This window comes from Sceloporus occidentalis, unplaced genomic scaffold (assembly GCF_023333645.1).
Source record: "Sceloporus occidentalis isolate IW3139 unplaced genomic scaffold, rSceOcc1.0.p SCAF_3, whole genome shotgun sequence".
In the NCBI taxonomy this organism is placed as follows: domain Eukaryota; kingdom Metazoa; phylum Chordata; class Lepidosauria; order Squamata; family Phrynosomatidae; genus Sceloporus; species Sceloporus occidentalis.
In genome coordinates, this window is record NW_028316983.1 from 224716879 (window position 1) to 224743025 (window position 26147).

General features: G+C 38.7%; 1 protein-coding gene across 11 annotated transcripts in view; it reads left to right on the forward strand.

The window, feature by feature from the left end:
* Positions 1-26147, forward strand: part of LOC149317568 (oxidation resistance protein 1-like) — a 340865-nt gene that overhangs the window by 287764 nt on the left and 26954 nt on the right. For 9 of the 11 annotated variants that reach the window (XM_089517823.1, XM_089517827.1, XM_089517825.1 and 6 more), the window contains 3 exons: positions 664-1406; positions 8022-8187; positions 10992-11151. In XM_089517823.1, coding sequence (XP_089373949.1) covers positions 664-1406; positions 8022-8187; positions 10992-11151 — 1069 coding nt within the window. Of the gene's footprint in view, positions 1-663; positions 1407-8021; positions 8188-10991; positions 11152-18602; positions 18774-26147 lie in introns of those variants that run through there. The other 2 variants (XM_089517831.1, XM_089517832.1) reach the window with 1 other exon arrangement.

Below are 26147 nucleotides of genomic sequence, written 5' to 3' on the forward strand. Positions count from 1 at the left end.
GAACCTAACATCTCATCATGTCAGAAAGGTTATTGAACCTTGGTAGACTAAAATATATATGCACATTCACAAAATACTTTTTAGTTAATTGTGGGCAGCTGAAAACAGCAAAAGCAGCTTTTAGAATTAGTAAAGCCATAGTATATTGAGTAGGATCTGTGATACCTTTTTAGATTTGGATACTGCTCTTTGAAGTACTAAGGGATGAATTGAATTGTATTTCTGAATGGGTTTTTAAAAATGGTTTTCTGAACTTTATGTGTTTAAATTCTATTGTGTATCTTAAAAAACTCCGGTTTGCATACATGAAAATATAAAATATTTGTAAAACAGGTTTAAATAGATTTCTGTATATATCATATTGACATAATGTAATACCTACTCCCTTATCTTAGCATTTTGGTATGCTATTTTAGTTTAATGTTTGTTCTGTGGTATATACACACACACATACACAGGCTATAGTATAACTACTTTATTGTTATAGTATACATAGGTCTGTGGTTTTCCAGCTTCCTCATCCATAAAATGTACAATCCATGACACTTTGCCTGAAAGTACAGAATCATTTAAACCATGGTTCTCTAACCTAGTGGAAAATGTTCATGTGTATTCTGATTTGTCATGTGGTAACATAGTGCTTTTCCTTCTTCTTCATTGTAGTGATGTAGATCAGTTATCTGTAAAAGATATCTGCCACTTCAAAAAATTTACAAGAAGCAATACTGATGAAATGGACTCAAGGATGCGGGATACAGGGAATGATAGTGCCAGCACTGCTCCAAGGAGCACAGAGGAGTCTCTTTCAGAAGATGTATTTACTGAATCAGAACTCTCTCCAATACGGGAGGAGCTTGTTTCTTCTGATGAGCTTCGACAAGATAAATCTTCTGGAGCCTCATTGGATTCTGTTCAGACAGTGAACCAGCCTGGCACGGAACATGTTACAGTTATTACAGACTCAGCTAATGTCCTTGGTGATGTAAGTACTAGGGTAGAACAGCCATTGAATGATGGCAGCATGTCTCTTAGTGATATTGTGAGTACAGAAGTAGAACAGACAATACTGGAAGAAGTACATGACGCAGTAGGAGGAGCTGCTGATACTCAAGCACAATCTAATACAGACATAAAACCTAGCACAGATCAGGAATCTGTGATGGAAAATGTACCTGAAGGTGAAGAGTGTTTGCATACTGAAGAAAATGACTCTAAAGGAGAGATTGCACATAAAGGGAAAATTGTGAAAGAGCCAACTCGAGATTCTGAGACAGATATCGAGACACTGCGTAAACTTTGGAAGAGCCATACTATGCAACAAACCAAACAACAAAGGGATAACATGCATCAGGATGCACATAAAGAAATGAAACACAAAGTGGCAACAGCAGATGGAACAATAGAAGGTAAGACCTTAATGTTAGCAGAATGTAAAGTATCTTTCCCCTGCTTTACTTTTAGTTTTAATAAACTTAAGATACTGTGTTTATGATGTATTCCCAACAGGTGATCCTGCATTTTAAATATCATACTCCACTAGGAGGGAAAACAACAGATACTCTAATCAACTATTAGACATATTTGTCATTGTTTTATAAAGAATTAGCAATAAGTAGAAGTGGGAAGTATAATATTAGGCACTATCTAGATCTCTTATTTGAATCTATTTTAAAGTATATTATGGAAGAAAAGAAGGTGAGATGAAATGAGTGTTGGTTTTAACAAAACTACAGATGAAAGAAAAAAATAGATTATATGAGATACAGCTGTAAGGTCCAGTGAGGAAAAAAATGAACAATATTTGTATGAATTTCAGTTCAGGCAAGAAGAAGGAATCTATGAAAATAGACGAGTGGGAGAAATAGAAAGTTTTGTTAGAAAACTGGCCAAGTAACAGGATTGCAAGAATAACTAGCATTTTATTTGTGTCACACTGTGATACATACTACTTTCTGATAACATAGGAGACTGTTCAGTATTACTAAATGCAAATTACTGTTATAGAAACAAATTACTGCATTAAAATGTTAGTCAGATTAATTCAGGGTTCCTGCTTTGCAAGAGACACACAAAAAAGCATGTTTTTAAAAGGGGCACCTCATTTTCTCCATCACTCTATGTACATAAGTCTATAAAGAAAACTATAAAGTTGAACATTGTGAATAAAGCAGTGACTGAAGGGCCTAAAATTGTTGGCCAGGATTTCTAATTGAACAGTCTCTAATTATAAAGGCTTAACTATGAGCTTTGAGGATTTCTTGGACTGGCAAAAGTCCGATGGCCATTCTGTTCTATCAAAAAACTTCAATAAATCTAGAGACAGAAGAGAGACTGTTGTATTCTAGGTTGCACTCTGATGAATAGCATTCAGTTTCTTCTCCATTTCTTCTCCATTACTCCATTTACCTTTTGGGAGTAAATCTTGTCTGGTGCAAGTGGATATATGATGTGATAAAATAATGCTATAACCTTGCATTCAGGAGCACTGTTGCTTGACTGGAACCTAGACATGGGGTTCTTCTGAAATTTAGTTATGATTAACAGTCAGGCTGGCTTCCATATTTCTCGATTCTCTGAATAATATTATCTAGAGCATTACTAAGTGAGAAGGACATCTTACGAGTGTGATGGAACTGACCAGCAAAGACAAGAGTGAACAACTACAGGTTCAGAGAGTACACCTCCTGTTATGCCCTGTTTTTTTTCTGTAGTTTTTTAATCTATTTGTTGATTTTGCTGTGAAAAAATCTCTTGTGCCCTCTGAGTGCAATGAGAGGCAGTTTTGTTACATTATGGAGGTTCCCAGGTTGTGTTAGGCCAAGGAGATTTTTTTTTTCATGGCCAGGAAGTCATTTCTAGTTTAGGAAAAGTCTCCTTCAACCTTAACTGGGTCATGTACCCTATGATTAAATCACTGTCTATGGCTTTTGGATTGTAGAGGGGGCTTTTTCAGTAATATGAAAAACAACATGAAATATTTCAACAAATTTTGGCAAGAGGGAGGGGTTCACTTGGGCTCCTGAAGACTTTTCCCACTCCTGAGCAAAATTCTCTATGTTATCTGTGACTTAAGTAAACTATGGTTATCTGGATTTTGTGTTTGATTGAAATAGATTTCATAACATTTGCCCATTAAGGATGATTGGAGCTGAGTGTCCAAAGTGTAGGCAGTGGGGCTAAGGCAATGTTATTTTTGGTTCCCAACCTCTTCAGACAAGTTCCATGTAGCTTTTCTAGAGCTAGAAATACAGTCTGTTTGAATACTTTACACAAACTTTCAGCATCACTGTATATTTGCCAAACTTCTAGGGATGCAGGGCATGGGTTTCTTTACCCAGCTGTCCACAGCATTATATTGATTGGAAAGTTTGGGTCTATCTGCAGTGTTCTTCTTTCTTCCACAGTGGACAGTAGAAATTTTCAAATTAGAGCCCAGTGCTGGATGTCTTTTAAGGAGCTTGTGACAGGAACAGCTATGGGATATGTAGTCCTACCCTCTTCGGAACATCTTGGTCTAAAGGAATTGAAATTCCTACTTCTCTTTCATTTCTTTGTTTAGTTCACACTTGTTCTCAACTTTCAGAACCTTCTCAAACGGAGTATCCTTTAGTGAAAACCCCACCCTCCTTAAAATGCTCATGTCTCTCCATTTTAGTTCCATCCATATTTGTCCACCACTTAATATGCAGCTCTTGGTAGATTTACCTGGTTGGAAGATTTTCCTGATTTAGTTTCAGTCATTCATATCAAAGTTTTCTCTTTCCATAACATTCCTTATTTTTGTTAATGATGAATAGTCATTGTGTGTCCATTAAAAAAAAATAGATGCAGAATACCCAGACATACTTTCAGCCACTGCATCATCATTGTCAAGCGAAGTAATTAGAGTTTGAAATAGACTTGTCAATTGCTACTTTGAAAATGTTTTAAAACCCTTTTTTGACATAGCACAGACTTGCCTGTTTTCCCCCCTCTGTTTTCCTTTGAAATGTTCCCAAGCGACCCTAAACCTCTCTTCAAGAAGGCCTCCTCTTGTCTCAAGGACATCTCCACAACAGATAGACATTGTCAGTGCCCCCTTTGCCTTGGAAGGAAGCACAGTGTTGCTTTGTCTTTACTCAACAGAGCTATAAAAATGGAACTGCTCAGTTTCGTTCCTTGCTCTCAGTCTTTAATTCTTCTGATATCATTCATTCAGTCAATTGCTTTATTTATAGTCTGGCTTTTTCCCCAAATGGGACTTAGTAAAAAAAAGGTACAATTAATATCATACATATCTAAAAACAGAAATAAAGTTAAGATTAAAAAATTATTAAACTGTTTATAGAATTAAAACCATATAAAACAAACAACAAACAACTTCATTGATATATCGCTTCATACTGAACTAGCAGTGTCTAAGTGGTTTACAACTGTAAGCTAATTGCCCCCAACAATCTGGGTATTCATTTTAGTGACCTTCGAAGGATGCAAGCCTGAGTTGAGCTTGAGCCCTTTTGCTGGTATTGAACTCGCAACCTTATGGTTTTAAGTGAGTGGCTGCAGTACAGGCATTTAACCACTTAACATAGACTTAAAAGCATAGATTAAAAGCAGTACAGTTCTAAAACAGAAAACTAGTTACTGGTAAATAAAATGATCTAAATGATGGAACACCTGTAGGAAAGAGAAATCTTCACTTGATAGCAGAACAACAGCAATGCGGGAGGGATACATTTGTTAAATATCAGCTGCTCATCATGGTCTCTGTCACCATCCATGTCATTGGCTTTGACTTATGTTGGATGTAGCCAGCTTGATCTCTTTAGTGCCTATGGCAGGGGTAGGCAACCTTTTGGAGCTGGGGGCCGGGTTGGTGTCCCTCAGACAAGTCGGGGGGCCGAAGCCGGGGGGTGGAGCTTCCACCCTCCAGGGCGGGGCTGCATGCTGGGGGCGGAGCCTCCACCCTCCGGGGCGGAGCCACCCTCCGGGGGTGGAGCCTCCACTGAAGCCCTGCAAGGAGGAGGAGGCGTGTGCCCGCCCTCTCCTCCTCGGTCCCTTTCTGGACAAACACCCCCAACCTGCATTCCAAAACACACACAACAGCACAGTTGTGCATTTCACATGGCTTTACTTAACATGGACTCTTGCATATTTCAGAGGCTTATTCCATAACCAAACCCCTTGGGTTTAACACTTAGCATGGTTTAACATGGCTATGCATATTGAACATGTCAAGGTGGTTTCACTGTTCTTGGACCAAGTGTACTTCTCAGAAGTGTGTACTTGGTCAAGGGACTTTGGTTTTTCTTCACTGCGCATGGGTTTGTAAAAATCACAGCAATTTACATTGGCCTTGCCTCAGAGGCTTTCTGATATCAATATCACCATTAAAGAACCAAAAACACACAGAAAAGGCACTTTGGAAAGTCACACTCTCTTGGCTTCAGAAACAGTGCCTGCATGCCTCTCAAGCTGACTCATATCATTATCATCATCATCATCACCACACTATCATTGTCAAAGCAAGGGAGACTTGTTAAAAGCACACAAAACACACTTTGCAAGGTGACACTCTCTCAGCTTCTGAAACAGTAGTTGCATGCTTCTCAAGCTGACTCATCATCATCACCACCACACTATCATTGTCAAAGCAAGGGAGACTTGTTAGCATTAAAAGCACACAAAACACACTTTGGAAGGTGACACTCTCTTGGCTTCAGAAACAGTGCCTCCATGCCTCTCAAGCTGGCTTATATCATCATTGTCATCATCAATATCATCATCATCATCATCATCACACTATCATTGTCAAAGCAGGGAGACTTGTTAGCAATTAAAAAGAATGCAAAATAAAACAAAAAAAACCATGTGGCCTCTGGCCACTCACCACCTTCTCCTCTTCCTCCTCCTGCTGCCCCCATCTCCTCTTCCTCCTCCTGCTCTTCCTCTCTCCTCTTCCTCCTTCTGCTGCCTCCATCTCCTCTTCCTCTTCTTCCTCCTTCTGCTGCCTCCTCCTGCTCTTCCTCCCTCCTCTTCCTCCTCCTGCTGCCCCCATCTCCTCTTCCTCCTCTTCCTCCTGCTGCTGCCTCCTCCTGCTGCCCCCATCTCCTCTTCCTCTTCTTCCTCTTTCTGCTGCCTCCTCCTGCTCTTCCTCCCTCCTCTTCCTCCTCCTGATACCCCCATCTCCTCTTCTTCCTCCTTCTGCTGTCTCCTCCTGCTCTTCCTCCCTCCTCTTCCTCCTCCTGCTGCCCCCATCTCCTCTTCCTCCTGCTGCTGCCTCCTCCTGCTCTTCCTCCCTCCTCTTCCTCCTTCTCCTCTTCTTTCTTCTCCTCCCCCTCCTCCATGCGCCACGCGGCCTGGGGGCAGGACGGAGGAGACAGAGGAGGAGGTGGGCAGCGCGGGGCTGTGCGGAGCCCTGTGGGGATGCGGGGAGGGCCGTGCGGAGCCCCGTGGGGAGGCGGGGAGGGCGGCGCCGGTCTTCATCCTTTGCCTCCTCCACCCCAGGCCGCGCGGCCCTCCTCTTCTTCCTCCACCGCCATTTTGTTTTTCAAAATGGCGGCGAAGTCTCGCGTGACCGGTCATGCGAGACTTCGGCCGCCATTTTGAAAAATAAAATGGCGCCTGGAGCGGCGCGGAAACGGCGGCAATCGGCGGCAGGACTGCCCGGGGGCTGGTAGAAAGGCCTCGGCGGGCTGGATCCGGCCCGCGGGCCGTAGGTTGCCGACCCCTGGCCTATGGATTTGGCTTTGATGGTCTGTTCCAGCACCATTAGGTAATTCATTTGGCCTTGGTTTACAGTAGAAAAATTTGCTTGACTCAGTTGACTGCAAATTTTAAAGGTGTGCCATTTCTAGGTTGATTCAAAATACGTGATTTTTTAAAAACAAAAAAGTAGAAACCATTTTATAAATGCTGATTTACATGGTTGCCTCCAAACAAGATTTAATATTTCTCAACTTGGAGCTTGATTTGACCTATAGGGTATTATCTGAGAAACCAAAAGGTGCTTTTATTATTCAGAACCTGCTTTTGTTCATGCAGGTTTATGTAGCCATGTACAATGCACGCTTTTTTTACACGGGAATCCGTTCTGGACACCCCCCCCCCCCGCGTAAAAAGTGTATGCTCGAGCCCCATTGAAAGCAATGGGGCTTGTGCATGCAGCGCGACATGCGCGCACCACATGCACACGCCCCATTTATCTAAATGGAACGTGCCACCCCTTGCACCCTGTGCGGCTTTCAGCGTATGCTGAAAGGCACGTATAGTGCGTCCGCGTATGATGCAGGTGCACTGTATTGCAATCCTATGCATTTTACTTGGAAGTCCCACTGAAATCAGTAATGCAATACAATGCGCCCTTTTTTTTTACACGGGTAATCCATTCTGGACACCCACTCCACCCCCATGTAAAAAACCCAACATGTATGCTTGAGCCCCATTGAAAGTAACGGGGCTCATGCATGTGACAGCGGTGTGTGTGTGCCACAGGTGCGCGCCCCATTAATCTTAATGGGACATGCCGCCCCACATGCTCCCGCGTGGCTTTCAGCATATGTTGAAAGCCGCATATAGTGCATCCATGTATGACGTGGGCACACTGTAGTAAGTGTTTGTGACTCTTAATGAATCTGAATCATACTATTTAATGAGTTAAGCTTTAAAAAAATGAAGTAGCAATCAAGAAAATCCAAGTTTAAATCACTTTCTAGCTGCAGAGGTCAGAGATACCAAGTCCTGTCTAAGTTTAAGTTTAGGATTGCTGCTAGGATAAAAAGAGAAACCCCAATGTATTCCTTTTCGCTGAGCTGAATAAAAAGTGGAACTGATAAAGTGCAGAAGAGATGACTGAATGTAGACTACTTTTAAGTATCACATGATACAGAACTTTTTCCTGTGTACATGCAAGAGTATTATATCAATGTCATTGTTAAATGTCCTGTCAAATAAGGGAGAATTAATACTTCGGTACCTGTTATCTTGTTAATCAAACTTGTAAGCAAAGTCTGGCATTTAATATCATATTTAATTAATGAAAGGTTCTCTAATGAAAGAGAAGAGGAGACATCGGCTACACAAGTTTTTGTGTCTCAGAGTTGGCAAGCCAATGCGAAAAACATTTGTATCACAGGCAAGTGCATCAATGCAACAGTATGCACAGAGAGATAAGAAACATGAATACTGGTTTGCTGTGCCACAGGAGAGGTAAGATGGCCCATTTTCTTTGTAAATAAAGGAGTGTTTTTTTCTACTTTTAAACTGCTTTTTATTTCTTTTAGCATGCTGAGAAGTTAATGACATTGCTGCAAGACATTAATTGCACTAATCTATTTAAGGGTCTCCATGTGAGCCAGAACCCTGGTGAATTTTGCTTTCAGCATACAAAGGGGGTTAAAGGAATACAGGAAAAGGAAGTGTGCTGGCCTTGCCCCCCATCTTCACTTTGATGGTGTGAAAAAATAGGAGTAATGAACAGGAGAACATTTTCTATGCTCAGAAGGTTCCACTTTAGCCAGAAGCCTGGGTTTCTGGTTCATACAGAGAGCATCTACATGTAGATGAAGCTTTTCTCTTCAGAATTACCAGTTTTGATATTGTCACACTGGCAGTGGAGAGCACATTCCCTTTCTGATGTATTGGTTTAACATATTTTTGTACTCCTGTGTATAACTCAGGAGTTAAACTACCTCCAGGATGAGATAATTATTGTGTTCTTGTTTGTTTGTTTTGAGGATTGCATGATGTGAGCTATTGTCTTGATGGTGATACAAAATGGATGTAACCTACACGACTTGGGTGCGAATGGGCAGTGTCTCAAAAGAAAATGACAAGCTCATAATGTTTGCAACAATTCTAGGCTGAGGCCATACTACATACTATATAAAAATGTATTGTAGAGTTGGCAGAACCTGTTAAACGTAAACGTATTGGACAATTGAAGCAAGGTTTTTCTTCCAAAAAGAAATTTACCCTGTTTTAAGTGGTTTTACTTAATTTTGGGGGGGAAAAAAGCTCATAAAAGAAGACATACTGTAATAGAGATTCATAGAATAATTAATAGCTTAGAGAAAGTGGGTTGAGAGGGGAACTGCTCCCCTCAGCAATAGTATGTGGAATAGTTTCATCTGATTAAATTTGTTAGTAAGATAGTTGAGACAGGCAATGCTCATTTGTATATGGCATAGTAAAGCTGTGGAATTTGCTTCTGAAGATGTGTTGGTGGCTCCCAACTTAGATGGGTTTAAAAAGGAGATTTATAAATACTTGGAAGATAATTATATCAATGTCTGATAGTCAAAATGGCTATAATGATTTTTTTTTTGTCTAAACCAGCTCTGACAGTATCATATCTCTGAATTATCAGTAGCTGGATAGCAACATTTGCCTTCATAGCCTATCTGTTTCAGTCATTAGGTAGACCTTGGGTATGATCCACAAGAATATAAGCCAACCTATGATAAATCAGACCAAATCACATCTAGCATAGTAGGGTTTTCCCCCCAAAGTAGCCAGTCAGATGCATGTGAGAAGTCCATTGGCAGTCCAGTAACAAAATGTGATCCTCCAGTGCATGTTTACCAGCAACTGGTATTCAAAGGCATACTGCATGTTGTCTCTGATACTGGAAGTACTACATAATCACGGATAACTTCACTGGCCATGACTTTATCTTACACTTTTAAAAATGTTTCAAACTGATGGGCATCAATAGATATTGCTCTACTAAGTTCCATAGCTTAATTTTACATTGTAAAAGGGTGCTTCATACAACTCCTCAGTATCCCATCATTCAGCTTCCTTGGATGACTTAGAGTTTTGGTACTAGAGATGGTAAAAAAAACCCTCTCTCTGATTCCTCTACACCATGCATTGTTATACAGTCGCCCCTCTGTTTTCATAGGTTTGAAGTCCACGGTCTCGATTATTCACAGAGGGGCGAGCTCCATTAGCTGAAATGGTGCACTTTCCTCATAGAGCTGTTTTAGGCTTTTTTAAATTTGCTTTCTTCTGCTTCTCTTCATGTCTTACAAGACCCAGTGCCTTTTTGAGACACAGCGACCAGGAGTTGGTATACAGTTTTAGAAGTATTGTTAAACAGGGCTTTTCTTATCATACAATAAGTTGAATAGTACTTTCTATAGGGACACAGGATTCACAGAGCATTAAGAACTACAATACGTGAGAAGGAAATTAACAATGCATTGTTGAAATAGGCAAATATGGGCTTTATATTTATTTATAGGATCACCATCGTAAACAGGTGACTTGAAGATACATACACATACTCCAGGAAGCATGCAAATCTATTGCTTATTCCGTTCAAGCATGAATAAGCATGGGAGAATCAATAATTTCAAGTCTCTCCTGCCCTTTAATTGGGAGAGATAACAAGAGTTTTTCTGTGTCTATGGTCTTTTCTTTTTGAAAAATATTTGTTGGCACAAAAAATGTTTTTTTTTTTTTCAAATAAAATATTTTTGCTAAAAGAAACACAACTTTATATGTGTCGTAGTTGCAAAAATGACAAGCTTAGTACAAACACACACCCCCAAAAGCATCAAAATGTGAAAAACTCATTAGTTTTTTTTCTCAGTAGAGTATCTCAGTGGATCAACACACTGTTTGTCAATGAGGAGAGAAAAATTGTTAGCATTCCTTAGATCCTTGATGTTGTGAGACTTCTTTCTATTATATCTTGCCTAATTAGGCTCTAAGTAGTTATAAAGTAGTGCTTAACATCATTGGTCTTATTTAGGGATGAATAAGAAAAAGATGGGGAACAGGATAGGTTTTTTAAAGCAGTATTAATAATCCCTCTTTTGTGTGATTGAATTCTATTTGGACAATCAGGAATTGTGTTTAAAACTGTACTGTGTATTTTTCATTTCTTTATAGCCACAGAAGAATGAATAAATGTCTGTGTAAATGTGTAGGCCTGAAATATATTTTAATTAGATCTTCACAAATTTGAAAGGTCACTAATTAATTTTCCTTTCTTCCTCTTAAAGGACTGAACATCTATATTCCTTTTTTGTTCAGTGGAGTCCAGAAATCTATGCAGAAGATACTGGAGAAACAAGTAGAGAACCTGGATTTATTGTAGTCAAACAAATAGAATCTGAAGCTGGTGAAGATTCAGTTAATGAAGCAACAGCTAAGGAGTGGGAGGTAAGTGATCATAAACATTTTCAATTACTTTAGAAGACACGATTTCTGTTTGTAACGCTTTAGCAGGACTATGGAGAAATGGTCCATGAAATGGTCCAAAAGCAGGATGATGGAGAAATAAATTTAAATTATTGCACCATGTATTTGTATACTTCTTAATTATTTCAGTTACTTAATTTTTGTCAACTCTACTCTCTTCCTCCAGTATAGACATCATTTAACATTCCCTGCATTTTTAGGGTCTGTTCTGGGCCAGACTGCTATTACATATATGCGTTTGTAACATGCCATCTGTATTACTTTTAACAGGAAACCCCACTTTAATCTTGAAATCAATAGTTGAAGCAGTAAACAAACAGTAGAGAAATTTTAGCTATTCAGAAATTGTAGGTTTATTTTTCAGCCCTAGCCAGCACAGACAACCATATGTTCTTCATCATTGCACTAAGCATGTGATTTGCTAACTTTCTACAGCAGATTCTCTTGTGCAGTAACCATGTACCTGAACATATGGGGATGCTACCATGGGCCAAGCCTGTGGTATCCTGCCCCTGGTTCCAACCTGGGTTGATCCCTGGACCTACAGGGTAACAGGCAAGTGTTTATACATGTGCTCACTACCCTCCATAGAGCTGCTGCCCCCCCTTGTCCCTTACTTGCCATCACCATCGTGTCTTCCTTGAAGGGTCTCATCATGGCACATAAGTGCATAAATGGAGTACCCAGCTATACCTATGTGGCCAGGTGCCCTTCTCCAGCATCACAGGCTGTGTGGAGGACTGTGTGCAATGACAGCGGCAGGTAAGGGGAGTGTGGGGCTATGTGGTGGGCTAGCTGTTGCTGCGGAGCTTTCAAGAAATTTGGTGGCAACCATTTGGCCTTTCACCCTACAAAAAGGTCCCTTTGGGTCAGAATCAGTCCAAAGCCATTAGATTGGAATCTGGACGGCCCATCCTAGCATGGCGATAGTGGTCTAGATCATGTGTACAGGACATCTGGAGGTCACAGAGAATACATGTCTTTTGGCCCATGTGTACAGGCCCTACATGTTAATTAAGGAAGACCTTAGAGCTCCCCATGCAGCTATTTCTGCCTCAGTCATTCCCTCTGCCCTTTGTCTTTTCCTCTTTTGTCAGGCTTCTGTTCTGTGCATTTATTGATCAAAGAAAGTGCTGGGCCTTTACTATTGTACAAACGAGATATATACATGCAGTTTGTGCTGTTACACTTTGCTTATTGTGTATCAATATAAGAAATATACAACAGGAAAATACAATAAGACCCATTTATCCATGGGTTCGCTTTCTGCATTTTCAGTTGCCCATGGTCAGAAAATGTTACAGTAATTTATTTACATATTTTGCTGCAGCATATAAACTGATAAAGCCTTCATGGAACAGGCAGGTACACAAGAACTTGGCTTCTGTGCCGCCGCAAAAGGAGTTGGCTGAGGTGGTGGCCAGAAAATGTTGGCAAACAAAATAGCAGTGGCCAAGAATGCTGAAAAGCACAGCTCATGAGTAGCCTTTTTTCTTACTCTCCCCTGGCACAAAACTAGTTCCCAAATAAAATATGTTTTTCTGTTCTCCAAATGCTTGCCTTTTCCTTCCTCACTACCACCCAGTCTCAGCTGTTTCAGTAGCAGTCCTTTTCATGAGAGGGTTCTTGTGGGGAAGGAGGAAAGAGAAAGCCTTGGCAGGTAGAGGCAAAGGTTGCAAACCGCAATAAATGTCCCCTGAGCTATGTTTCTGATGTCATGCAAGGAATTTATGATGCTGCATAAATCTTAACAAATTAATTGTGTGTTTGTGTCCTAAGCATATTTTCTTGTATACTGGATAATATTTTGTGGTTTATACGTTTGAGTTATGTTTGTGAAGACTTGTATGTACAAGTTGTTTCATATTTCAGTGATTGTACTAAGATGAATGTGTGTCATAGATGTACCAGTTAGTCATCTTGATTTGGAATGTAACTGTGTGTGTATGGTTGGATTTGCATCAGAATCTGCTGTATTTTTCAAAATTAAAAATCCTTTGAAGTTGATACAAAAAATATGAAACGCTATTAATTTGGTATGTCTGTGGAAATAGATTATTATAATGTAGGATTTGTGGCATAATGTAAGATTGTAAAAACAAACAGCATAGCATTCTTAATTCACATTTTCAGACTTTAATTCTTTTTTAAAAAATACTTACCATATTGCAGGTATATATTTATGTACTCTTGGGGTGTGGGCATTAAATCATTCATGAGAGGGAAGATTGCTGCAAAATACCAGTTTCCTTTATTTTGCCTGTAAAGGTCAAAACCTCAGTTTATAATCTGTGGTGTGGACTGCAGTGATCATCATTAAAAATTCAAGGACACAGTGGTTTAGGCATATGAAAGAATACGATCTGAAATCCTCTCTTTGATCCAAAATAGCATTGTTATATCCTGTGTTGAATGATTCAAAGGTGGGGAAGCCCTTTCAGTGTGACGGCCAAATTCATTTTCAGTGATACAAACCAACAGTTAATGCATTGCATTAGAATTCTTTCTTTTTTAAGTTTTGTAATCACTTTCTATTTTGACTGTGTCAGTCTGCAATCTCCATGCCTATTTTCCGTAGAAAAAGCTCATCCAAATAAAAATGCACAAACATGTCCTAGTAGGTTTTTTTTTTCATTGAGCTACAGTGTCTACTGCAGTGTGTGGGACAGTAATTCTGTAGCCAAATACTAATTTTTATGTGCATGCTGATCAGGTGTACAATTTTAAAAAATGACACTGCTCAGACTAAAGTATAAACAAGTTTACCTGGATTTCATATTGTAAATTCTTAAACCAAAGAAAAGAATGGTACATGGGGGTAAGGACAAATAACACTGCTGCAGTTACAAATTTGATTGAAGCATCCTTTCCCGTGCAGATTACTGTGATCTGCCATTTGTATAATATAAGGGAAATTATGACAGTTACTATGAATTATCAGTTATAGAAATAGCAATAGGAGCTTCATTTATATACAGCTTCATATCGCACTGAACAGTTTCAAAGCGGTTTACGACTGTAAACTAATTGCCCCCATCAAGCTGGGTACTCATTTTAGCGATCTCAGAAGGATGCCAGGCTGAGTTGACCCTGAGCCCCTGGATGGGATTAAACTCGCAACTTTATGGTTTGTGAGTAAGTGGCTGCAATAGTGGCATTTAACCACTGTGCCACCAGAATCAAAGACTTCCTCTTTTTCAAACATTGAACAACTCTTGTGTGTCCACATTACAGCTTTGTAGGGCGAATTTTCCAATTCCAAAGACCATTCTCTGATGGTACTAACTTTGTTAACTCCATCATTTACCAGGAATTTGCAGTAGCTTTCATTTAAAACATGCCCTCTGTGATGAGATCCTTTAATAAGCTGCTTAGAAAAAAAACAATAGAATGTATTTATGCAAACAGTGAAGCTTACTAACAACATTAGCATTTGGATACTTTCCAATATTTGGGTTAACATCAGTTGGTAAAAACTCTTTGAACCATTATTCTTAATGTGGTAAGCTTCCTTTTAAATCACATTTGAGAATATTTTGTATTAGTAAGTAAATCAGTGGAACAATATTGATTGGTTGCAACCATCTAGCTATGTGTTAGCTGCCAACACATTTGTCTTTAAGTATGCGTCTGGTTGTCTTGTTTTATTTTCTAAATAAGCCTCTTCACGTTTCTCAGCGCTATGAAAATTAGACTACTCAGACATAACAGGCAAAGTTTGCAATGTTAAACAGAACCAAGGTCAAAATATATTTTGACAAGTTTGGATCTGCTAAGATTGGAAAAACAAAGTGAAGTGTGAAAGATCTTTCTAAAAGCTAGAATTTTTGAATGAGCATAGTAACTTGTGTTGTGTATGTCCTTTTGTGCCTTATTTATATCTTTAGGGACTTTGTTGACATTTCAAAAGCAGGCAAGCTTTGTATAAACTTTAAAAATGAGTTGTCATAATTGTCAGCTTGGTGTATCTCTGCTTTTCCTTGGTGTGCTACTTAAAAGTTTTTTTTAAAAACAAAGGCTTATTAACATGCTGTGCTAATAAATACTCATATAATGTATATATGCTAAAGCTATAATTTCATTTCCATCGCTCTTGAATACTTACTGTTTGAAGCATCCTCATCTTTGTCAATATCATCACCACCCTGGTGTTTCAGCTTGTATTTAAAAATATCTTCCCTATATTTTAGAGGATCAAGTTTTGTCCTTATCAGAACTTTGCCAAAAGTGACTTTTTTAAATTGCTGCTACATTACTTTGATTCAATGGAATGTTAAATTCTTTTAAGAGGTCTTACAATTTTTAAAAATTAGTACTGTATTTCTAATCCTGAATTAGTTTTTGCAACAGAGGTCCAAAATACACTGCAGACATAATCCAGTTCAAGACCTCTTTAATTGCCCTGGCTCAGTGCTAGAGAATTCTGGGAATTGTAGTTTATTGTGGTACTGACAAAGAAGGCTCAATGTCTCACAAAATTACAGTTCCCAGGATTCCCTAGCATTGAGCCAGGGCATTTAAAACAGTCTGCAACTAAATTATTTCTACAGTATGTTTTGGATCAAAGTATATAAAGACACTTTCACATATCTATCTGGGCTTCAAATTATAATATATAATGTCTGATACCTATTCACATATCTACCTGGGTTTCGTATTATAATAATATGAAACTTATTAAACATATAAAAAAAACTTCAAGGTTTTCAGGTTTGTATGTTTGTTTGTAAAAACAACTTTGATTTTGTAAATACTGACTTTAAACAGTGAGACAGTGATGTGTGCCTTTTATTTATAATCTGACAAAGACATTTTGTTTAAATGTGGCACCTATCCCATACTTTTAGACTCTCAGAATGACATGAATTCACTGTGTCTCTCTATATTTCTGACAAGTGTTCACAGCCATTAAACAATACTTTTAAATGTGTCCTCTTTTGTTACTAGCTATCCAAAGACATGCAGTCACAGAAGTTAGCACTAACAAGTAAACGAAGATTTGGAGGAATATTATCATTTAGTTGCCATTTATCAACATGAATTTTTCACTACATGTTACAGAACACTCTTTTTGCACCTAATAGTCAAAGTTACAATGGGCCCTGGGTATCCATGGGTGTTTGGTTCCAGGACTAAGTGCAGATAGCAAAACATGGATGATGAAGTACATATCAATAATATGGGGTAGGGCAGCAGCAGATGCAGTAGCAAATACTAGCTGGCATATACACAGTCTTTGGGCTCCACCTCTTCCAGAGAATTTTTTGGCGGCCGAAAAGGAGTGTCTCTTTGCCACTCTATTTTTGGCCAGGTTGAAGACAGATTGAGGCTGCAGTGTGTGGTTGCCACAACTCCATCTGTCTTCAGAAGGGTTGGTGTCATGCCTCCAGAGCATCTTTGATGCTCTTGAGACACATATTTAGTTGAGATTATATTAGGCTTTCTATGTATCAGTTTAGAAGGGGAAATAGAGATCTACAGCTTTAAGAAAGACAAGGATTGTGGGAAATCCCAGGGTCTGTCTCCCTTTAGCTAAGTTTCAGTTGTGTAGTAAGATTTCAGCCAAGTCAGACCTGGAGAGAGTATTTTCCTTTGACAGAGATAAGTCCACAAAGAAGAAAGAGAAGTCCTCAGAAGAAGAAAGATAAAACCCACCAAGAAGAGAGAGCAAGGTATTTAGGAAGGATTATTGAGAAAAAGGAGATCAGTTTCATGTTTTGTGTTTATAACCAGTAAAGTTTTTGGAAACTTAAGAAATTTGTGGACAAGTCTTTTGTTCTGGCTGTGTTCCCGAGAGCCAGAGGCCTTACTACACCCAAAGTCCATAGTATTGCTCTTGAGACAAAACAGTCGGCTTGAAGCTGCCTCTTTGGGGCGGTCTGTTTTGCCCCATAGTTGGTGGAAAGGTTCCACCAGTAAAGGCTTAAAATATTCTTCAGTTTATTATCTTGTGGGAGAGGGTTAAAATTGGAGTTTTGCTTCATACAGAATAGTATAGAATAAATTTCATATTCAGAAACCAGGTAAATTGAAAAATCGAAAAATCTACCAGCTTTAGACCAGAGATAAAGCTATGTTACATTGGCTTAAGGTCCACAGAGCTTAGGACAGTGGAAGCTCAGGTTGGTCCTTTAAAAAATGATCAACAGTGATGGTGTGCAGTATTACAAATTGTGCTTGCCTGCAACTTGTCTTCCGTGCTCTCTGATATTTTTCTTAGACTTTCAGGTTCAAATTCAAATGAGGAAGACAGAGTGCTTGGGACAACTTCATGTTGTTCAGGTCATCTGTTATCTCATGAAGCGTCTTGCTCTATACCTTATGAGGTCCTTTATTGCTAGGACAATCTTTCAATGAGATGATCCATGCTTGTTTGTTGCTTACATCAGTAACTGGCAAGATGGGTTAAACAGCAGGTGATGAGGTATTGCTGCTTTTAAGTTGCTGCAAATGACTTGTGTTTCCTAATTACTGTATATTTGATGCTGCTTCCAATTATAAAAAATCTCAAAGTGAATTCTTGATAATTTAGCATTGCATAACATCATTACTGATAATGTTAAGGCATCAGCCTTAGCTTTCAATTTTCTTGGCTTTGCGAAGCATAAGATAACCAGCAAGTTTTTAATGTGGGCAAAAAAAGAATAACCAGTATGCAAGCTGTCTGTGTGATAGAAGGCATATTTGTTACAATGTCTTGCCTGCTAATGTGCAAAAATATCTACAGAATATTTTACTTTTAGTCTCAGGTGCCCAAGAATTTTTTCTCTTTTGAAAAGGTCTCTATTTTCTATCTTTAAAACAATGTTTTTTGTCACATGATACTGAGTCCACATTTCTCCTGCTTAGTAGAACTCCTTTTTCTTTTTTATATTTTTCTCAGTTATTCAGGTGCCTTTCAGGCTTCTGGACTAAGAAAGCTTATATAATTCTGAGCTTTCCTGCCAAAGTGAAGGTAAAGCTAAACAGCAATGTATGAGACTTCTTCTGGGTAAATTACATCATCATCATCATGATCATCATCATGCTGCATTGCAAGTGGTATTGTAGTGTATTAGCATTTGTTAATTACAAAAAAAAAAACAAACCCCAAACCCACAACAACCCAAGTCTCACTGGATATGTTTAATTATGGATTAGTAATCTAACAAAAGTTAAGACCTTCTTGGGAGAAACAGAAAACTATTTTTGTTTACTCATATTTCTCATTAGATTTTAACCAAGGAGTGTTCTGTCTCTTTAAGCAATCTTGCTTTTTAAAACACTTTAGTGCACTGCAACCTCCCTTGAATATAGAAACCTTTCTGTTGTTCATTCACTGAACAAGACACACCCCAATGAGGACATACATTTCAGTGATTAGCTGTTTATCCTGTCAGTCAAGTCTACAACTAGCAAGTTACTCCATCTCTTAGCAAGGTTCTGCTGTGTTTAGGATTGGAAGCAGGTAGAGAGAATGTGGTGGGGAAATCCTCATGTAAAGCTAAAATTGATTTAACTGCTTTTTTCTGGAGGAAATGATTCGTTTCTGGTATGGCAAGAAAGGAAGGAAACACCACTCGGTGAAAAATAAATATACCCTGGTAATTCCTCTGAGAAATATTTTTATTGCTGTTTTGGTTGTCACTTATATGATGCTGTATAAACAGTACTTTTCTCTGATTATTTTGTAAAATTAGGTGGTACACAGTTGTTACTGTGCAAATATACTGTAAATCTGGATTGTACTGTTTTTATTGAAAAGCTGAACTTTGCCATATGCTTTGAATATAATTTTGGATGTTTTGAAGTAGTGTATTTTAGGGAGTTTTATATAGTAAACTGTCTACTTTTGAGCATTTTAGTGAGTGTGTGTCAATAAAACACAACATCAGTCTAAAATAATTTTTATCTCCCATGATTTTCCAGAAGCTAAGGTGAAGTCTGGCTATTGAATTATAAGACATTGACTTTCATTAGAGCAGGACAGAGGGACACTGATCTGCAGGTGTTGTTAACTGCATAGCTTGTAGTGAATGTTCATGGAAATTGCAGCAAAACATCTGAATGACCACATCTGCTCCATCCCTGCCTCTTCCATTAATATTACCTGTATTTAAATTCCTGAAAATAATGCATAGGAAGTAGTTAATGTTGTTCAGCTTCTTAAAAAGAATACAGTAATAGAAAAAAATGTGAGATGATCACTATGTGGCTTTTTTTGGCTTAACGGATGCCCTTGTGTGACTTCCAAAAGAGGAGGACAAACAACTGCATACAGGACTGGGTTGAGATGGTTGAGGTCCTGGAATAGTTTGGAAGAGGGGGATCCGTCCCATTCTTAGGCTCTATTCAAACTGTGGCAGATCAGACTTTGCAGTGTTGCCAGACCAAGAGGAGTCCTCCCTGGGGCCACAATTGGTTCTTCATAAGCTAGTGGAAGGTTTGGTTTGAGTGTTCCAGGAAGCCTGTGACTAGCTGGCCTGGTGGCCCCATTTGCCTCTTCACTCACACTGCAACTGGAAAACAGGGCCATGCTACAAAATCTTCAGGAGGCAGATGTGTGAGCATCCCCTCTTCTAAGATTGTTTCTTTACAGCATTACAACACAGGTAGCTTGTGTATCCATGTGTTGCCAGCAGCAGTGAGAAGCCCTCAGCCACTGTGGACCCTGGATCCTTTGATCCAGTTGTGTTATTAGCAATCCATTCTTAAGTGCATATAGAATATATGAGAGGGTCATTTGTGTTACCAACTTCACAGTACCAGTATCGATCAACAAAGCAAATATGATATAATAGGCATCACCGAAACCTGGTGGGATGAGTCTTATAATTGGAATGTTGAAATAGAGGGGTATAACCTTTTAAAGAGAAATAGGCCAAACAGGAAAGGAGGAGGAATAGCACTATATGTCAGAGATATTTACACCAGTGAAGAGATCCAGGACATCAATACTGGCAGCCAGGTGGAGAGCATGTGGATAAAAATTAAAGGGGAGGGAAACAACAAGGATATTATTGTGGGAGTCTACTACAGACCCCCAAGTCAGACTGAGGAATTGGATGATACCTTTCTAGAACAGATGACCACACACTCAGAAAGGAGAGATGTAGTAGTGATGAGCGACTTCAACTATCCTGATATTTGCTGGAAGTCAAACTCAGCAAAATCCTCAAGGTCTAGCAAATTCCTCACTTGCCTGGAAGACAATTTCATTGTCCAAAAGGTGGAAGTGGCAACAAGGGGGTCAGCTATTTTAGATCTGATCCTAACCAACAAGGATGACTTGGTTAATGGGGTGCAAGTGGTGGGATCATTAGGTGGAAGTGACCATGTTCTCCTGGAGTTTGTTATACAATGGAAAGGAGAAGCCAGGCATAGTCAAACACACATTCTAGACTTTAGGAGAGGGAATTTCAGTAAACTTAGAGAAGTATTGAGGGCGATTCCATGGTCAGAAGTACTAAAAGATAAAAGAGTTCAGGACGGATGGGAATTTCTCAAAAGGGAGATACTGAAGGCACAATTTCAAACAGTTCCAGTGAGAAAGAAAAACGGGAGAAGTCTCAAGAAACCAGGATGGATGACTAAGGAACTTTCAACGGAGCTAAGTTTGAAACGGAACATGTATAAGAAATGGAAAAAGGGGGAAATCACGAAAAAGGAATTCAAAGAAATAGCAGGCATGTGTAGGGGTAAAGTCAGAAAAGCTAAAGCACAGAATGAACTCAGGCTTGCTAGAGAGGTTAAAGACAACAAAAAGGGCTTTTTTGGATATGTCCGCAGCAAAAGTAAGAAGAAGGAAATGGTAGGGCCACTGCGTCGAGAGGATGGCAAAATGTTAACAGGGGACAGAGAAAAGGCAGAATTACTCAACACCTTCTTTGCCTCAGTCTTCTCAAAAAAGGAAAAGGGTGCTTAGCCTGAGGATAATGGAACAGAGGACAGAATAGGGGAATTTCAGCACAGAATAAGTAAAGAGATAGTAGAGGAACACCTTGTTAATCTAAATGAATTTAAGTCTCCAGGACCAGATGAACTCCATCCAAGGGTATTAAAAGAACTGGCAAATGTAATATCAGAACCATTGGCAATATTCCTTGAGAACTCCTTGAGAACAGGAGAAGTCCCAGCAGACTAGAGGAGGGCAAATGTTGTCCCCATCTTCAAAAAGGGAAAAAAAGACGATCCCAACAATTATCGTCCAGTTAGTCTGACATCAATCCCAGGAAAGATTCTAGAGCAGATAATTAAACAAAGAGCCTGTGAACATCTAGATGGCAATTCCATAATCACAAAAACTCAACATGGGTTTCAGAGAAACAAGTCAGGCCAGACAAATCTAATCTCTTTCTTTGATAAAATTACCAGCTTGGGAATGCTGTGGATATAGTATATCTTGATTTCAGTAAGGCCTTTGACAAGGTTTCCCATGACATTCTTGCATACAAGCTTGTAAAATGTGGGCTAGACAAGGCAACTGTTACATGGATTTGTAACTGGTTGACCGGCCGAACCCAAAGGGTGCTCAACAATGGCTCCTTTTCATCCTGGAGAGAAGTGACCAGTGGAGTTCCACAGGGCTCTGTCCTGGGCCCAGTGTTATTCAACATCTTTATCAATGACCTGGATGACAGAATTGGGAGCATACTTATCAAATTTGCAGATGACACCAAATTAGGAGGAATAGCTAATGCCTCAGAGGACAGGACCAAGATTCAAAATGACCTGAATAGACTAGAAAGCTGGGCCACAGCTAACAAAATGAAATTCAACACGGAGAAATGTAAAGTATTGCACTTAGGGCGGAAAAATAAAATGCACAAATATAGGATGGGGGACACCTGGCTGAATGAAACTACGTGTGAAAGGGATCTAGGAGTCCAAGTAGACCACAAGTTGAACATGAGTCAACAGTGTGATGTGGCAGCTAAAAAGGCCAATGCAATTTTAGGCTGCATCAATAAAAGTATAGTGTCTAGATCAAGAGAAGTAATAGTGCCACTGTATTCTGCTTTGGTCAGGCCCCGCCTAGAATATTGTGTCCAGTTCTGGGCGCCACAATTCAGAAAGGACATTGAGAAACTGGAGCGTGTCCAAAGGAGGGCGACAAAAATGGTGAAGGGTCTGGAAACCATGTCCTATGAGGAACGACTTAGGGAGCTGGGGATGTTTAGCCTGGAGAAAAGAAGGTTAAGAGGTGATATGATAGCGCTATTTAAATATTTGAAGGGATGTCATATTGATGAGGGAACAAGCTTGTTTTCTTCTGCTCCAGAGAACAGAACTCGGAACAATGGATGCAAGCTACAGGAAAAGAGATTCCACCTGAACATTAGGAGGAACTTCCTGACAGTAAGGGCTGTTTGACAGTGGAATGCACTCCCTCGGAAGGTGATAGAGTCTCCTTCCTTGGAGGTCTTTAAACAGAGGCTGGATGGCCATCTGTCAGGGATGCTTTGATTTGGATGTCCTGCATGGCAGGAGGTTGGACTGGATGGCCCTAGTGGTCTCTTCCAACTCTATGATTCTATGATGCATTTTCATGTTTGTAGCTTTTGTAGTGTGAATGGCACCGTTATGCATCTTCCTGTATGTTGTATAAACCAGTGTCTCTATAGTTAAGGAGGGTTGTACAATCAGCCTCCATATCCATGGATTCTTTAGCCACAGATTCAAACATCCACAGTTTGACTCTCTCTCTCTCTCTCTCTCTCTCTCTCTCTCTCTCTCTCTCTCTCTGTGTGTGTGTGTGTGTGTGTGTATACACACACACACACACACACACAAAGCTAACCTTGATTTTGCCATTTTATACAGGGGACACTATGCCACTGTAATTAATTGTATTTGAGCACCCATAGATTTGGGTATCCACAGGGGGTCCTGGAACCAAACCCCAGTGGATAGCGAGGACCCATTGTATTTTTTTTTTCACACTGGTGACTTGGGATACCCAAACTAAGAACCATAGAATCTCAAACTTTATCAACAGATTCTAATTTTGTTGAACAGAAGATAACATTTGTAATTTGGTATTACAGGTAATTCAGGTCAGTTTGGAAATTTCCTCAGTTTTCCATATAGGAAAGAAAATGATGATGATATATTTTGACATATTTCAAGCACCTTTATTTGCATTTGGTGCTCATTTTTAAGGACTAGACATGCTGTAACAATGTAAATGGAAATGAATGGTATTGTTTCAAAGTTTGCCTGTAAAAAAAAAAGTTTGAAAGCAAATAGAGAACTCATTGCTTTGCACCTCTTTCTGTGGGAGGATGTTACCCATTGTTACAGAACACTTTGTCATATAGTGATAGTTCAAGCACAGAGCCTTCTACTCCTTGTAGCAAATTAAAGCCTATTCTTGTTATTCTCCTCTCTGATGCTATAAAATCGATAATACTGGCTTTGTTATTCCATTGGATCTAAATTGTGTTTCTGGAGTGTGTAAAATGTGAGCAACTGGTTCAGTTGCTTCAGAGCACTAAAGATAAAAGTTAGAACAATGAAGAGTAAGCACAGTTGTGAGTATAATTATGTTGACAAGAATACTTTACATAGCTCCAATATTTCTCAATATCTAGAGCCAATGGTAGTAAAGAAACAGAATTATTCCATTAGCTATTGAATGTATTTATGTGGTAATCATAAGAATATGCTGACCTGAAACGTACAGTATAATGTTGTGTTTGCTAACAAGTGAATAGAGTGAGTTTAAGGCTCTTCCACCACCATTCTTTTAAGTGGGAGACTAGTAGCCCCATACAGGGTTTCTGTAAATATTTTTTCTTTCCAACAGTAGGTTAGATTAATTCAGAAAGTAAATGAAACAACAATATTCTAGTGATGCTGTTTTTAAAACAGGTAGCTCTTAAAATGAGGTGCTTCTTTCTGTCTTCATTGATTTGGATATTTTTCACTTGTTGAGTAGATAGTTTATAAGTAGATTACATGTCCCACAAGCCCTTGGCATCTCTTAAGGCTATCACTTCTTAAGGAAGTCTTAGCTGCGGTTAAACCCTTTATCATGATATAGGATGCATCTGCACTGTGGAAATAATGCATGTAGACACCACTAACTATCATGGCTCCATTCTATAGGATCCTGGGATTTGTAGTTTTATGAGTACCAACACTCTTTGGCAGAGAATGCTAAAGAACTTGTAAAATTATAAATCCCAGGATTGTATAGGATGAAGCACTTAAGAGTGGTATTTTTTACAGTGTAGATGCACCCTCAGTGTAGGTTATTTATTTATTTTTTTTAAAAAAACTTATTTTGATTGAGACTGTGATAAAGTTTTTGATGAAGAGAAGTCTTCTTGATAAACTAAAAGTTGAATAGAGATCACTATAAGGTTCATTGAATGAATGTTTGAAGAGAAGGGTCATCCATTGCTTTTTTAATATTGTCCTTTCTGATTTATTTTTTTATTTTTCTCCATGTATTCTTTTGCATGGAGACTGGTATGCTTTGTCCCATGTAGAAGAGTAAATACATACAGAGTAAATACCATAAAAACACCATGGCCTAAATACCATAAAGGTATCAGAGCCCATCCGATATTGGGAATTAAACACGGTCATCCCTGCTTAGTACTTGAATGAGAGACCACCAACAAAAACCAGATGCTATAGGCTATATTTCAAAGGAAGGAACTGGCAAAAGCATCTCTTGAGTATTCCTTGCTTAAGAAAATGCTGTAAAATCCATGGGATCACCATAAGTGGATAAGCAACTTGAAGGCACGTATATACATGATGACATTCATTAAAATATAAGAAGTGGGATTTAATGTTATGGGTGATGTTGCTAGTTTCTGTATGACTGTTGCTTGAGTAGATATAGAAGCATGGTGTGGTCCTTTTTGAAGTACCGTAATCAGAACTGTACACCATGTTTGGTGTGGGTGCCACCATAGATTTGAATCAAAGTGTTACTACTGTATATTGACAGTGTCTTCTCTAGTTTCTTTCCGAGCATGGATTCACCTTTTCTCAGCAGGGCTATGTTGTTACTTTTTTATTTATTAATTGAAATATTCATACCCACTTTATATCCCAGGGCATTTTAAAAAGTCTGTTTAAAAGAGCTAAAAAGAATAACAGTAATTTTGAAAGACTAAAAATAATTTAGACCATTTATCATGCAAAACATATTATAACCAGGTAAAACAATTTATAATAATGCTGTCACAAGATTTCTTTCCTAGTTATATTTAAACGATCATATTCCATCATAAACATTAGAGCTTGTTAGTAACTAGTTCTATATAGCTAGTTACTTGTAATTAATTTTCTTTCTCCAGTATGAAAATTATTGCTATCTTACATTATAACTGCATTAACATGAGTTAATGTACACCTACATTACATTGCAGTAGTAACTTAGGAATGTATAACTTCACTCCTAACTAATTTGAAGGAAAGTAGAGACCTTTATTCATGCAGGAGGTTATGATCTCAAGCTCTAGTTCAGTTATCTATCCAGTTAGCCTTGCTTTTGTAATTTTGTTTTATTTTTTAATTATGTGATCTTCCCTAGATTAGTGAGATGTCATCAGCCTAGAGATTGGTAGAGAAAGAAGGAGATATAGTATGTATACAGTAGTCTATACACATCTTTGTCCTAAGATCAGTACAGATGTTTAAGGTGAAAGGGAAGCAAACATTAGAGGAAATAAGGAGAGAGCACAACAACTTACCTCTTACTTTATTTATGTGTGGCTGTCAGGAAGAAGCAAGTGGATCCCAGACAGCACATTTTGCCATTAATTCATGGTGTGTTGTGTGACCTGGTCATGTGAATGAGAAAATGTTGTTGTTTTTAAGTTAGTATCAAATCAAGAGTCTTACAATCTCCTAATATCAATAATACCAATTTTAAACAAAAACAACCGTTGAACATTTAAAAGCACAAGCAGATTTTATATACTTTAATATACACTTTATATATATTAACTCCATTG